The 16,562-nt window shown below is 43.0% G+C and overlaps 1 protein-coding gene across 1 annotated transcript in view; it reads left to right on the top strand.

Moving 5' to 3' along the window:
- Positions 1–16,562, top strand: part of XK (X-linked Kx blood group antigen, Kell and VPS13A binding protein) — a 61,846-nt gene that overhangs the window by 6,219 nt on the left and 39,065 nt on the right. Inside the window, exon 2 of the mRNA XM_053891720.1 lies at positions 1,806–2,068. Coding sequence (XP_053747695.1) covers positions 1,806–2,068 — 263 coding nt within the window. The remainder of the gene's footprint in view (positions 1–1,805; positions 2,069–16,562) is intronic.

Here is a 16,562-nt window from a genome sequence, read left to right as displayed (position 1 = left end):
CCCCTCTCTCTCCCTCCCCCTCCCTCCCTCTCCCCCCTCCCCCCCTCCCCCCCTCTCCCCCTCTCCCCCCCCTCCCCCCTCTCCCCCCTCTCCCCCCTCTCCCCCCTCTCCCCCCTCTCCCCCTCTCCCCCTCCCCCCTCTCCCCCCTCTCCCCCCTCTCCCCCCCTCTCCCTCCTCTCCCCCTCCCCCTCCCCCCCTCTCCCCCCTCTCTCTCCCTCCCTCCCCTCTCCCCCCCTCTCTCTCTCTCCCTCCCTCCCTCTCCCCCCTCTCTCTCTCCTCCTCTCTCTCCCCCTCTCTCTCCCCCTCTCTCTCCCCCCCTCTCTCCCCCCCCTCCCCCTCTCTCTCCCCCCTCTCTCCCCCTCTCTCTCCCCCCTCTCTGCTTCTCCCCCTCTCTTTCCCTCTCCCTCTCCCCTTCTCTCTCTCTGTCTCCCTCTTCCCCCTTTCCCCCTCCAAACAAACAGCTGTGCACCTTCTTTATCCCAGGAACAAATGAACAAAGGTAATGGTCATAAAATATGTCTACTTCATACTCACCAGAGAGGCTCTTGCACTTCCTTTCTTACGTCAAGTTTTATTATTTAAAATTATAAACATATTCTTGTTGCCATAGTTGCCTCGGGTGAGAATACAAAGTTAACAGCATTCAGTAAAATAGATGAAGCCATAAAATCTTTCGGCAGCATTATAAGGTGGTTATAGAAATGCGTGTTTGGAGAAAAAAACATCCTTTAGCAATTTTTAAACCTAAGGCCACAAGCATTTTTCTTATTCCTGAGAAAAACCCATTTTCCTTAGCATTTTATTATGAAGATTTTCAAATATACAGAAGACAACTTGAAAGCATTGTACTGTGAACACCCAAGTACTCACCACCTAGGTTCTACAGTTAACATTTTGCTTCACACATCCATCCATTCCTTGATCGAGTCATCAATCCATTTGCACGCACGCGTGTGTGTGTGTGCGTGCGTGTGTGCGCACTTCGAAATAAATCACACATCAGATTGGTATCCATATCATTACCTAGAGAGGAAAATCTAATCTTAGAAGCCAGGTACTCAGTCTAGAAAGGTGACTTTTTAAGGCTCCATCCCTAGGGCAGGCTTATTCCATAAGTAAGTAAGTACTTATTCCGTAAGTAAGGGGGACAGACCTCCAGGAATGATTGACTTTAGTCATGTCCCATAAAGGTTTATGAGAGCAGAGAGCTAGGTAATATATTGCAGTCTTTTAGGGAAGTGCTAGATGGCAAGCAGCTTTGTGCTAGGGGATCTCCCAACCATAGCTACTGCCTTAACGGAGGCAGTAAGGAGCATCTACTGGATGTGGAAATATACATACACACACACATATACATATATGTGTATACACACACAAACATACATGCCCATATACTGTATTATTTCCGTAATAGTGTGGCAAAGTAAGTATTACCTCTGCTTTATAATTGAGAGGAAGGATTCAAGGGTTAAAGGAATTGCCCAGGGCTGCACAGCTAGTAAGGGTCATGAAGGAAAATAGAACATTCTTCTCTGGCTCTGGAGCCCATTTCCTACTTGGTTTCCTTGCCTCACTGGCCTTTGGTGTCATCTCTCAATTAGGTTCACACTCATTTCCAGTTGACCTGCTGGAGGGCCACAAGAGGACTGCCTGCTTGCTTAGAACTCCTTGGAGTGGATGATTCTAGAGAAGGGGATATCCTTCAGAGTAGCCAAGTCAAAGCCTTGAGAATCTCAGCAGGGTAGCTGAGAAAAGACAGAATCCTGTCTGTCTCTGATTATCATGACTTGATGATTTGTTTCCAGGTGTTTTGAAGTCTTCTGCATCTATTGTCAATCAAGCCACATTGAAGAGCCTTATGTCAGCATCACCAAGAAGCGACAGATGCCCAAAAATGGCTTCTCAGAAGAAATCGAGAAAGAAGTGGGCCAGGCAGAGGGCAAGCTCTTCACCCACCGATCTGCATTCAGCCGAGCATCAGTGATCCAGGCTTTCCTGGGCTCTGCTCCCCAGCTGACTCTGCAGCTGTATATAAGCACCCTGCAGCAGCACATAACCATTGGAAGATGTATGTATATATATATTTTTTTATTTCTGCCTGCATTTGGTGATCAAAGTGGGAGGTAAACACAAAGTTTATTTTGTTTCAGGTGAAATTCAGGTGAATGCACATGCATGTGCATTAAATTCTGGGTCTGTGTTCCAATTACTAAGCTCAAAACTTAGTTAAAATAATAAGTGTTTATTTTGCTTATGACTCTGCAATTTGCACAGGGCCCAGAAGGGCTCACCTGTGCTCCACTGTACATTAGTTAGGGTGGCTCAAAGATGAGGGGCTAGAATCCATCGAGGGCTCATTCACTCACATTACTTATGGTTGATGCTGACTGTTGCTGAGAGCCTCAGATCTTGTCCATTTCATCTATCCATGTGGGTTAGTTGGGCCTCCTCACAGCATGGTGGCTGCTTTCAAGGTCAGTGTCCTGGGAGTGAGAAAGGGCAGGTGAAAGAGTATCACTTTTTGTGATTCCACCCTTGGGATTCATGTGACATTACTTCAACTATGTTTTCTTTGTTGAAGCAGACAGGCATCCCATCGAAGTCCAAAGGAAGGGGAGGGGAGGAAACTTTGGTTCTCGATGGAGAATGGTAGAGTTCTAGAAATTCATTGCTATGACCATTTTGGAAAAATACAGCTTGCTGCTGGCTGAAAATAACACCTGCCAGAATCTGGGCCTCTTTGGATTTTGCCTCTGTCATTCAGTGATAGTTCTAAACCAGCTGAGACCCTTGGTTGTAAGAACTTTGTGATAAATGACGGATTCAAGAGCACTCTGTTATCTTCTTAAAGTTGTAATTCGTATCTCAGCATTTCAATGAACACAGTTATCTAACCTTTGGACTATTCTCACATTATCAAATTGAGGGCAGGTTTTGGTTGAGCCAGATTTAAATTTTTTTTTAACATTTATTTATTATTGAGAGACAGAGAAACAGCATGAGCATGGAAGGGGCAGAGAGAGGGAGAGAGACAGAATCTGAAGCAGGCTCCAGGCTCTGAGCTGTCAGCGCAGAGCCCAACGCGGGGCTCGAACTCACAAACCGTGAGATCATGACCTGAGCTGAAGTCAGACACTTAACCGACTGAGCCACCCGGGCGCCCCAGGTTGAACCAGATTTTAAGAAAACCTCTACACGCCTAAGACACAAGTGAAAAACTTTGATATGCGGAGGGGAAATAACTCCTCCCAAATATTAATATCATAGGTAAATGAAAACCAGGTTTCTGGTAAATTTTACTATATAGATAAGCAAAAATGAGTTAAAAAGCCTTAATAAGCTGAAAAAATACGTATTTATGGTAACACTGAAATTGAAATTTTAAAAAATAAATCACTTACTAATTTTACTTCCTTAAGCATTAACTTCTTTCTGCCTGTATTCTAGGCTAGATGGTAAAATGGCTTAATTTATGGCCGGGTCACAGGGTATTTGCATATCACAGCTGTCTCCCTTATTTAGGTTACCTCAGTGTGACTATGATTCTTAAGACATATCAGGCCCTTAAGTTGAGGTTTTGAACCTTGGTATATTAACATTTATGTGTAGCCCCCCATAGCTCCAGATGGACAGTAGGCACTCAATAAATTTAGCAGCATCCTTTCTCTAAAGACTTATACCTAGAACGGGCATTGACCAAGGTGAGTCCTCTACGTGCCACTATACCCTTTTCCCAGTTCGTTGTTTCTCTGTGTGACAGGGACCCAGCAAGAAACCAGATGTGGTGATGGCCTATTTGCTTTTTACAGGTAGATCCAGTATTTTTCCTCAGGGTTTTGAAAATGAAGATGGTCTTTGTTGACCTAAAGGGGCAAGCTCAAAATCATAAATATGAGTTTATTTGGGAATAGCCAAGGAACTATAATTTGGGACACACAAACTATAGCAAGCGACAGGCAAGTCTGCCCGAGTAGGCTGTATTTCTGGGCAGGGAATGTAAAGAGGGAAGAGTTCACTTGGAATCTGTTAAAATCAAAACAAGTAGAGACCAGCGTTAAAAATTACCCAGGCAGACAAAACCAGTCCAGCCATACAAACAAAGCGCATCTCAGGTCATTTTGCAAGACCAGGTGACCTGGGTCCTATCTTGTTCATGCCTCTGGAAACCATAAACAGAACTTTCCAAGGCTGATATGAAGCAACCCCTGATGACTTCTCTATCATTTAGGAAAATTCCAATATTACCAATTTTGTGTTTGTTTTGTAAACCAGGCATTTACGGGAAAGCAGTCTGTCAGTCCTTAATTTTGTTTTCCTTAGGGCACATGCGTGAGATTCTCCACTTTGTATCCTCTGACTGTTTTCAGTTGAAGTTTTTTCGCATTTCCCCTGTTTGGTCAAGGTCTTTCACAGAAAATGTTACTGATCAGTTATGTCCTTCAGGTGTATTTGTTACCCTTTGTCAACAGTATAATTCTTTATGGGTGGGTTGTATGGAGCTGAGGAGAGTTGCCCTCAGGGGGCTTTTCCCATGGAGCTGAGAACCATCCCCCATTGTTTTTCCTCACAGAGCTGAGGAGGACCCCATCCTCAGGTGTCTCCTCCCACGGAGGAAGGAAATGATAGGGAATTTCAGTGGCCTCATTTGAACAATAAGAGGATTGAAAAAGGAAGGAATCTCCATTCTGTCCCTTTAAGGTGAATGGTTTAGTTTCTATGGTCATTTGAGTTTCAGGAAAAGCTTTTTGAAAGGGAAAGAATTGTATTTTGTACATACATTTGGGAAGAAGACATTTTCTTATTAATACAAAAACAGTAGAAATTTAATTAAAAAGATTAAACTGAGGACAAAAAGCCCAATGACAGCTAGCGATTGAAATGCACTTCTCAGTTTCCCCAACTACCTATGTTTAATAGATCTAAAATGTCCTGAGTTCCGGGAGGTTGGCCAGCTTCGGCTAGCAGCTTGATAATGTCCTTCATTATTTTTAGTTCTTGTGTTATTTTCCCTGACTTACTGACATAAAGACAACATTCTTCTCCAAGTAGGACACAGGTTTCCCCTGCTGAGTAATGAGGAGGCTTAGGGCCCTGCGGTTTTGTAGAATTACTTCCGCAAGGGTATCCATTTGGGTCTGTTGCTATATTCAAAAGCTTGGACAGAAGCATTAAAAGTGGTGGGCATGACTGTAGAAAGATTGCGAATTGTTTTGTTTTGTTTTTTTTAATTTTGCTACTTCAACCCAAGGAAGAAAGTCTTTGGAGAAATCATGCCAAAACCTTTTCTGTCCACTGTAGGGTCATATGTAGGCATCCGGCAATAATTATAACCTTTCCAGTTCTGACATATCCTTTAAAGTTGATAAGAGAAAGATCCTACATTAGGTATATAAGCAGTAGAGGGAAGAGTTTCTCTGATTTTGGTATCAAGGGTAAGGCAGCAATCCCTTCCAATTGAGGGTAGGTATAGACTATGTTTCTTCCACATAAAAAGAAATACCCAATGTCTTCTAAGGATAAGGCATAATTGGGTCCTTTTGCCCAGATTCTTTTCCCTGGTATGAAAGAAAAGATCTCAGGATCAGAAATAATCATTTATACAGAGCACATGATAATCTGTTTTACTAGCATTATGGGGATGGTTACATGAGCACCTTAAATTTCTATAGACCTGAAGTTAACAAATGAGCTGATCTAGTATAATAAGATTTTGGTTGGGATCTGGAAGATCTCTAGGGAAATAGTAAGTTGAATTAAGTTTCCATCTTTTACCAGATTTTTGGTCAATTCCCAATGAATTACCATTGAGTGGGAGCATATTAACTTCCCATTTTCCCATCTTACTGCATTTTTATTGCCCTACCATAGAGGTAACTTAATAGGGAAGATGATATACTCTTCTGGATTCCAACAAGGAGTGCATTCATGTTCATCTGGGTCACATAAAATAGTATAGTTATAAATATTGACTGGGAGATATCCTAGAGTTCTGCCATTCCTGCCATTGTTTTTGAAACAGCGAAAGATTTGGGATAAGAGTCCAGACCTGAATGAGAGTATCCCCTTATGAGTAGAGGATACCCAATGGAAAACCATAATATTTTGTGCCAGTTTTCCAGAAGGGAAGACGTGTGGTTTCAAAGGTACCAAAGGAAAATCCTACACCTTTGCCAGGTAGGTTTTGCCATCCTTCTAAAGATAGTGCCCAGACCACCAGTTCAGGCTCATCATGAGTATTGTTTACTCTTACACAAATCCAGAAATCAGTAACTTTAGCAGAAGCAGAGAGTTTTTGTAAGGTGGAGCTAAAAGGATTTATTAAAGCTAACATAAAGGATAATAGGGAAGTTCAGGAAAAAAAACAATGGAAGGCCAGAATGACATGATTAAACATAGAGTAAGAAGAGAAAAAAAAGAAAGTTATACGGGCCTGGTCCATGGTCTACTTCTGATGTCGTCTGCTTCAGTTCTTGACATTTTCGGTGTTCGGTCACCAGATGGTGTGCCAGTCCATTCAGATTTGGGGGCTTTTTTTTTTTTTCAGATGAGACACATGAATTCAAGAGTATTCCTTGAAATTTGGCTGCTCAGAGGTTAGTTATTAACACCTGGTAGGGGCCTTTCCAGTGTGACATTGAAGGCAGTCTCCTTAGAGATACCTTTTCTAATAGATGAATCTCCAGACTGTAAGGTGTGATATTTGATATCTTCATCTCCCAGGAGTGTGCCATGATTATTTTCTATAGACTTTATCAGGTCTTTGTAAAACTGCAGTACATGTCTCCCTCTATTAGTTGTAGGTCCAAAGAAGTCAGGTCCAAGTGCATTGGCCACTCTGTAATTATTTCACTAGACCAACATTTATGTATCCCAAATAGAGTAGATAAGAACCGATGATAGTGCTTTTGGCCAGGGTATTTGGAAGCTCTCAACTGATTTAGCTAATTGAGTTTTAGTTACTCAACTCAAACATTTGTATGTTTGACCAGTCCTGAAGGCTGAGGATGGTAACATGGCAAAACACAGCTGCAGAACTGGCCAGGGAGTATAGACTTATTGAAGTATTTGGCTGACACCGATAGCCTTTAGATTCCCAATTTTATTTTTCCTTTTCAAGGGCCATTTGTTGTATTGCCCTAGTTAATTCTCTTGGGTTGTCACTAGAGGAAACAGTTTTCTGGAACATGACAGAGGTTTGGTCTATGGATCCCATAAGAATGGGGTTTTTGCAGAGACATCAGCAAGATGGTTTCCTTTGGCTTCCAGAGAGTCAGACTTAGAATGACCAGGGACTTTAATAACAGCCAGAGGTTCTGGAAGGAGTATAGCATCAAATAAATTTTGGACATAAGGACCATTTTTAATTTTGTCTCTGCTAGAAGGAAATCCTATTGTTTCCATAACATTCAACATCGTAAGCTACTCCAAAGGCATATTGACTATCAGTATAGATATTTATGCTTTTACCTTTAGCTAGGATATGTGCTTGGGTAAAGGCGTGTGATTTGGTTTGTTGGGTGGAAGTGGCCAAAGGCAAGGGCGCAGACTGACCTCAAAAAGAGTTGATATTGTATACTATTTACCATTTTCATTTTAGGGAAAAGCCGTGAGTAAACCATGAGAAATCAACATTGGCCAAGGCGGGGGGGGGGGGGTCTTCTAAGTCGTCATGATGAGTTAATAGGTGATTCATCTTAATTAAACAGTGATGAGGGGTTTTGTCTATGGGTGAAGGAAGAAGGGTAGCAGGATTGAGATTGTTGCAATGAACAAGAGCGATATGAGAGGTGGTTAGCAAGAAAATGTCATGAGAAGTGAGATGGCTTGCTGAAAGACATTGTGCATAGTGTGAGTTTAAGAGAGCTTTGACAGCATGAGGTACAGAGATGATCAAAGATGATCCATTGATAGTGTCCATCATATGATTAGGAGTGCATTTGGTGCAAGGGACAAACACTTGACTATAGGGTTAAACAAGCTGGGGTCTATTTTGCTTATCTAACAAGAAATTAGAAGGAGGCAGTTGCTGGCATTATTTCAGCTGCTCACAACAGTAAAGTTGATGTCGCTGTGATTGTTTTGGCTTTCCCTTGGGCTGCTACTGTAGTGCCAACTATTATAGCTGCATTCAAGGCAAGAAGAAGGGGTGAAGCAAGAAGGGCGAGTATATTTCTCCTTTCAATAGTAGGTAAAGCTTTCCCCCAAACCTCCCTAATAGACTTTATTCAGGTCTCATTGACCAGAATTGGTCACATGGTCACCTAGGTGCCAGAAATGCTAGGAAAGTTGAGCATAGGAATGATTGCCCCCATTGGCTGAGACCAATATTCCTCAAACTTCCCTGATGATGATTACAGTCACCTGGGGCAGGAGGCGTGTGAAAAATATACAAATTACCATTTGCTGAGTCTGGGATGGGAACCCAAGATATGTCTTTTTATTTTATTTCTATTTTGTTTTTTAAACATTCCAGGTGGTTTTTATAATCAGCAAAGTTTGGGAACATAGGCCCATTGCCACCCAGAACAAAATTGTGTTTTCTTAAAATAGAAGGGGAGGAATGGATACTGAGTAGGCAGCTGTGTCCACCACACCATGTAAATGAGGTTTAGAACAATAGAAGTATCCATTCTTGACAGGGTAAGGACATAAAGTCCATCAGAACCAGACCCTATTCAGCATTCAGTCTATAACCATCTCTCTGATTCTGTGCCCACTGAGCAAACACCGATGAATATGGCCTCAGCAGATCTTGGCCTCGGGGAGAGAAAGTAGAGTTGGCCAAGTAGTCCACTGGAGAGTTTTTCTAAATTGCAATATAATTAGGGGCACCGGGTTGTCTCAGTCGGTTAAGCCTCCGACTTCGGCTCAGGTCATGATCTCGCGGTCTGTGAGTTCCAACCCCGTGTTGGGCTCTGGGCTGACAGCTGTGTCTCCCTTTCTCTCTCTGCCCCTCCCCTGCTTGTGCTCTCTCAAAAATAAATAAATATTGGAGCGCCTGGGTGGCTCAGTCGGTTAAGCATCCGACTTCAGCTCAGGTCATGATCTCGTGGTCTGTGAGTTCGAGCCCCGCGTCAGGCTCTGGGCTGATGTCTCAGAGCCTGGAGCCTGCTTCCAATTCTGTGTCTCCCTCTCTCTCTGCCCCACCCCCGTTCATGCTCTGTCTCTCTCTGTCTCAAAAATAAAAATAAACATTAAAAAAAATTTTTTTTAAATACTTAAATTTTTTTTTCTCCTGTTAATCATGTGCTCAAGCACAGCCTCCTGCCCCCTGCAGCCCCCTGGACTGTCATAGACTGCTGGTCAGAAGTTGCCTAGGCAGCATCGACAAAGGGATCAGAGGAGCTGCGTTGGCCATCCCAGTTCACCACTTTGTGGCCATGTGATCTGGGACACTCCTCTGTTGCCTCTGAAAAGCACTTTCCCGTGTGAAATGGGGATGATAAGGGTTCCCCCATCTTTGGATTTTTGCAAAGATTAAGTCATTGTGTGCCTGTCAACTGGCGCACAGTGCAGCGCCCGGCACGGGGTGCGCCCTGAGTGCGTGGCTGCACGTCTCTCCCTTTCTGTAGACCACATGCTTAGGCGTGCTTCCCCAGGTGCCCCTGGCCTGGATCTCACGCGATGGCGGGGGGCCTGGGCCACTGGCTGTGAGACCGCAGCCGGCTGAACCTCGGGGAGAGACAGAGTGCCACGCAGAGGAAGCAGCCAGAGGTACACCCAGGAACCAGACGGGCCTCAGCCTGGTTTCCTCTCTGCTCCCCTCTGCCTGGGGACTCACCCTCTCTCTGCTTCCTGCCACCATCTTTTAAAGTGTGGAGTTGGCTTAGCCTTTACCTACTTCATAGGAGTGTCCTGACAATAATAGTGTCAGGGTTGTGTTTAGAGCTGATTTGAATATGTGCTCGTACAAATCCAAGAAACTTTTCTTGCTCCACAATGCCATTCAACCAAATAGTTCTAGAAACCTCACTGTCAAGATGTCTGCCTTTCCAAGTTGTGATTTATTGTAGAGAGCCAGGAAGCCCTCTTTGCCTTAGCCAAGCTCAACTGTTACCCCTGTGTTCATTTGAGTAGCAAGCAGGTCTCTCTCTCTCTGTCTCTCTCTCTGTCTCTGTCTCGCAGTTGCAGGTGGAGATTTGCCTTCACCTGGTTACAGGATAGCACCCACATTGCCACCTCATCCCTGAAGTTGAGTTTCTTTGTGACCAAGGCATGGTTTCTCATATTTCAGTGTCCTTCAGCCAACAGGGACTGCCTCCAGGGTGGGTCATGCCAGAGAATCAGTCATTATGCTAAGATCTTGATACGTTGATTAAATAGCTGTCTGATTTTTAGAAGCAGTTGATTTGGCTCATGCCTTTGGCTTGTTTTAGCACAAAATAGTGCCCTGGGTATTTCACCAGAAGCACAGCTGAGGAATTCTTTAAAGGCTGGAGATGTGAGAGTAGATGGATAATCCATGTCTGGTTAGGAGACCTGTGTGGTCAGGTGGTAACCTTACAGTCCATGCAGTAGTCCACACTAATGGTCTCTGTGACACCTGTAGGGAGCCAGACTTCCTGGGCTCCTTCAGACTATCCAGCATCCAAGGTGGAATTTGGAGGTGGAGCTTCAGTGACTTCGTGTTGGCAAGCCATCTTCAGTCACAGGGGCTTTGGACAATCGGGCAGAGCACTACTGCCATCCCTTTAAGAACTGTGCTTCAGCTGTGCTTGTGGATTTCACAGGAAACATGGGGGCCAGGGCCAGCACAGGATGGCTGTAAATGCAGCCCCTGCCAAATCCCCCTCCTACACGTGCACAGGAATCCTCCACTCAGGGGAGGCAGGTGGAGAGGGGGAATCACTGCTCCTGGGAAAGAATGAGCCACCAAGTTTAGGCCCTTTGTGCATTTCAAAAAAGTAGGAGGTGGAGGATGGTGAGGAAGGATCAGCTCTAGCTTGGGCCCTGGAGGGAGGACACCGTTGACGACCAGTGCCCTGTTGGGAATGGGAAACTAAAACCAGAGTGAGTGGGGTCCGGGGCTGGGGGGTGTGTAGCTGCCAAACTAGGTCTGGGATCCAAAGGTGTATCAGGACAGGCTGAGGTCAGACACAGGTCAGCACAGCAGAAAACATAATGTGTGAGAAGAGATGAGCCCAAGAGTTGAGTCTGGGGGAATCTGGAAGGTTGTGTGGGCTCGGGGTTGGCATGAGCACAAGGCATGGGGATTAGGCTGGGCTCCCACTGAGAACAGCCTTTGGGAACAGAGACGTTTGAAGGCCCAGGCTCCCTTAGTTCCTCAATCTGACATCCTACAGGATGTGGCCAGGATGCAGGTAGCAGATGGGATCATTAGGCCTACAGTGATGTATTTACAGGAAAATTAATCAGCTGCCAGCATTTAAAATAAAGAAGTTTTAACATAAAAACCTCAGTTACTGGCTTCTCGGGTGAAGCCAAAATGTCTGCACACACGTGTTTATTGTCACATGAAGATGTCTGGCTGCTGTCCCGTGACTACTGGGCCTCTCTGGTTTGCCACAGTGCTCACCCTTCACCGTTGTATCTCACGTATGACCCACGTCACTCCTTTACAGTACCGTCCCGTCTCTTAAAGTTGCTTGAGTTCGTTATCCTCACCATCCTAAAACCAGTTTTCTGAAGGGTAAAGTTCTCTCCTTCAATAGATTAGAACAGCACAGTGCTCCTCACAGTTGTCTTTGGTATGGGGCCAGTATTTTCTGTTGTTCAGATAGATTGTGAACTGATATGTGGTCCTATTTTCCTAGGACTAGAATGGAGTTTACATTTGACTCTTCACTCGAATTCAGCAACATCTGAACTAGTATATACTCTGTTCAACAAGAAGACTCCACTCACTTAAGTGTTGTGGCAAAACCCACGATTGCTGTAAAGGTCGCTAAAGGCCGACCATTTCCGAACCAGTCGTAGCTGATCAGTAACATAATTTAATGATCTACATCAGTCCCTAAGTCACATTTGAATAGCACTGTAAGAGTGAATTTATTTTATCTTATTCTTTAAGGAGTGTGGTTTCAAATCTAGGAAAGGCCTCGAATAGGACCTGTATTTGATGTTTCATTTAGTGTTTCTGCTTCAGAGTCCTTCATGAAAACGGAAGACTGGTACGTCATGTATTGAGGGTTTTGAAATCGCTGCGGGGAAAATCTCTCTCCACTGCATCTTTTTAAACAAAATCGAAAGGAAACCGGTTTGTGGCAAGGAGGCAGGTCAGGTAGTGTCGTTGTGGGACGCTTGGGTTCTGCCACATAGGATGAAAGGAATTCACCAACTCGACTGTGGAGGAGAGAGCTTTCATGACATACTGGGACAGAAGAGTGCCAGAAGAGGGAGGAAAGTCAGGTTCTGGTCTCCCACGGGTGTGGTTTCCTTGGGGGCACATCAGCTTCCACAGCTATAAAATGAGGAGGTTGGACAAAATTGTTTCAGAGGTCTGCTCAAGGTGTACAATTACCAGTCTGAGCTTTTCCCAAGAAAAGTCTGTACTGACAGTGGGTAAATGGGGCACAGAGGACAGGAATTATTTTTTAGGGTGTCCATTTTACAGCTGAGGCCACTTTGGCCCAGAGCTGACCCTCAACTCTCCAAACGTCACATGGCCAATGGGTAGAACAGTGAGTATGCCAGTCCTGTTCTCGTACCTGTTGTTGGGGCTCCTCCGCTACTATAGCCTGAGAGATGAGCCTCAAGAGAGAAAGTGTGTAATATTCTCCTCTGGGATAAAGAAGCTACTCTCTTGGATACAGAGATGTCGGGGTTTATTGGATCTCTGGGTAAGCACGAGCAACAACTCTCAAGAACTTTTACTTGTGTTTTATTTCAGAAAGGGTTAGGATCAAGGACTGATTTTATGGTTCAGGCCTTTCAATTTGCAAATCCAGGTCTTCTTCCACTGGGCATTGTAATAGTTGTGTCATGAACCCACCCCCTCAAATAAGGTGTTTTTGAGATTCTCTGTCCACTGACATGGTCTTAAAGGTGATTATGTGATGACATCAGAAGCCTGTGCTTAAGAGTTTATTCTTGAGGTGTCTAAGTTACTGTCCTTTTTTATGGTTCTGAGACCATCCTTACTTGCTGAAGGCAAAATCTCTGGGCTGTAGATGGCTTATAAGGCCTTCAGGGAAGTATCAGTGTAAATCAAAATAACACACTGGAGGAGACAGATACTTATGGCTGAGATCAACTTGGTGATAATTCTCATAAGTAAAACTCTTGTGGGAGGGCATAACAATAAAAGTGCAACTACAGGTGAAATTACCTTTTTCTGTCATATGTAAAAGGCAGAAAAAGAGTTTTTGACTCAGTGTCTGTAAGCGTAATGATGTAACCCTTTTTGAAAAAAGTATGGAATCGGTTCTAGACTTATGGATTTTAATAAAATCTCCTTGGTGCATTAGAGTTCTCCAGAAAAAAAAAACTGAACCAATAGGATATATCTATATCTATATCTATATCTATATCTATATCTATATCTATATCTATATCTCTGCATGTGTGTACATATACATGTGATTGGTTCATGTGGTTATCTGATCTAACAAGTCCTAATTCTGTAAGGCAGTCCAGCAGGCCGGGAACTCTGGCCAGATTTCAACGTTACAGTGTGGCCAAATTCTTTGCCAAGAAGTCTCAGTTTTTGTTCTTTAGACTTTCAACTGATTGTGTGATGGTAATTTCCTTTCCTTATAGTCAACTGATTGTAGATGTTAAACTCATTTAAAAAGTATCTTCACAGCAACACCTAGACTTGTATTTGGCCGGATGAGTCGGCACCATAGCCTAGCAAAATTGACACGTAAAACATAACCGTTATAATAGGTAGGTCTGATGTGCATCCTCAGTTGAAAAGCACTGGCCTAGAAGATGCTAGATTGAAATTTTATAAGGAAGATTGCAACCAAATATTTAAAAGTAATAAATGATGTCTGATAATACTATAGTGTTGTTGCCTAAATCACTGGAGAAAACCCCACCAGGACTCTGATAATCAGAAACATCTCATGGATAGTGAGACCATTGACAAATCTCTAGAGACTTCCCATACAATATATAAGATTTTAAACACTTACATTAATATTTTCTCTGTTAATATTTAACAAAGAGAAGTCCAAGTACTTGTTTTGATTTGAGAATTTTCTGTGCAACTCATCAGTAGTAACATGTGCAGTAAATCCAATCATTTCTAGCACTTCTCTTTTTTTTATAAAGTGAAAAATCCTTATGACTTTCTGGGGACCCTGTAAGAAATCAGTTTAAAACCAAAGACAGTTTTAAGTGCAAAAGATAATGCAAAGTATTATTTTCTTTCGGTCTTCATTTTAGATTGTATTTTGGGAATGCTAAACTCAAAAGTTGCCTAGACGTTTGCATGCCTAAGGTAGAATCATGAGAGCCTGAGAACGTGAATGGTTGTAGCTTGGCTGTCTACTAATTCAGTGTCAAGACAACATTTAAGTAAATGTAGACAAGTCCTTAAAACTTCAGAAATGCAGAGCTATTATTAGTTTAGTTTAAAGAGAATACTCACAAGCATGTTGAAGTCAGAACAAAGGAATATTCTGGTGAGATACGGAATCTGCTACTTGGGCAAACTATGTATAGAGTAATATGGTAGGGTGAAATAAGGCTTTCTCAAATACTCAGGTCCTAATCCCTAGAATGTGGGGATGTTACTTTCTCTCTTGCAGATGGGACTTTTAGATTCAAGTTACGGGTATTGAGGTGGGAAGATTATCCTGGATAATTGTGGTTGGCCCGAGAAAGCGGAGTGCCCTTATATAAGGGAAGCAGAGGGAAATTTTAATACATAAGCAAAAGGCAATGTGACAACTGAAGAGAGATGCTGTATGGCTGGCTTTGAAGATGGAGGAAGAAGTCATGAATAAAGAAATGCAAAGAATTCAGCTCTAGAAGCTGGAGAAGGCAAGGAAATGGATTCTACCTTGGAACTTTCAAAGGTCATGCAGCCCTGTTCACACCTTACTTTTAGCCTGGTGAAACTGATTTCAGATTTATGTCCTAGAAGAGAATCAATGTGCATTGTTTGCAGCCACCATAGGAAGCTAATACAGGTGAAGGGTCATCTTTTACAACCACTTATTAAGAACTAACACTGGGGCACTTGGGTGGCTCTGTTGGTGAAGCGTCCAGCACTTGTTTTTGGCTCAGGTCGTCGTCTCACAGTTCATGAGTTATAAGCCCTGGGGTGGGGACTGTGCTGACAGTGTGGAGCCTGCTTGGGATTCTCTGTCTCTCCCCCTCTCTCTCTGCTCTTCCCCTATTCTCTCTCTCTCTCTCTCTCTCTCTCTCTCTCTCTCTCTCAAAACAAATAAATAAACTTTAAAAAAGAAGATGTGACAAACGCTGTAAGGAAACTTAGCCTTTTTCACAGAGAACAAACTAAATTCTGTGATTGCTTCAATATAATATTTGTGTTTTCTTAACTTATTTTTTATTTTTTATTCTGAAGTTAGTTAACATACAGTGTAGTCTTGGCTTCAGGAGTAGAACCCAGTGATTCATCTCATACATATGACAGCTAGTGCTCCTCCCAAAAAGTGCCCTTCGTAATGCCTGTCACCCATTTAACCCATCCCCCTACCCACCTCCCTTCCATCAACTCTCAGTTTTCTGTATTTAAGAGTCTCTTAAAGTTTTCCTCCCTCTCTGTTTTTATCTTATTTTTCCTTCCCTTCCCCTTTGTTCATCTGTTTTGTTTCTTAAATTCCTCATATGAGTGAAATCATATGATATTTGTCTTTTTCTTACTGACTTTGCTTAGCATAATACATTCTAGTTCCATCCACATTGGAATCCTACCATTGGTAACATTTCATTCTTTTTCATCACCCAGTAGCATTCCATTGTGTGTATATATACACTACATCTTCTTAATCCATTCATCAGTTGATGGACATTTGGGCTCTTTTCATACTTTGGCTATTGTTGATAGCACTGCTATAAACATTGGGGTGCATGTGCCCCTTCGAAACAGCATACCTGTATCCCTTGGATAAATACCTAGTAGTGCAATTGCTGGCTTGTGGGGTAGTTCTATTTTTAATTTTTTGAGGAACCTCCATGCTGTTTTCCAGAGTGGCTGCACCAGTTTGCATTCCCACTGATAGTGTAAAAGGGTTCCCCTTTCTCCACGTCCTCACCAACATCTGTTGTTGCCTGAGTTGTTCATGTTAGCCATTCTGACAGGTGTGAGGTGGTATCTCATTGTGGTGTTGACTTGTATTTCCCTGATGATGAGTGATGTTGAGCATCTTTTCATATGTCTGTTAGCCATCTGGATGTCTTCTTTGGAAAGGTGTCTGTTTATGTCTTCTGCGCATTTCTTCACTGGATTGTTTTTTAGGTGTTGAGTGTGATAAGTTCTTTATAAATTTTGGATACTAACCCTTTATCTGATATGTCGTTTGCAAATATCTTCTCCCATTCCATCAGTTGCTTTTTAGTTTTGTTGATTGTTTCCTTTGCTGTGCAGAAGCTTTTTCTCTAGGTGAGGTACCAATAGTTCATTTTTG

Source organism: Panthera pardus, unplaced genomic scaffold (genome assembly GCF_024362965.1).
Source record: "Panthera pardus isolate Hobbes unplaced genomic scaffold, ASM2436296v1 HiC_scaffold_27, whole genome shotgun sequence".
NCBI lineage: Eukaryota > Metazoa > Chordata > Mammalia > Carnivora > Felidae > Panthera > Panthera pardus.
Note: the sequence above shows the minus strand (reverse complement) of the source record. Positions and strands in the feature narration are given on the sequence as shown.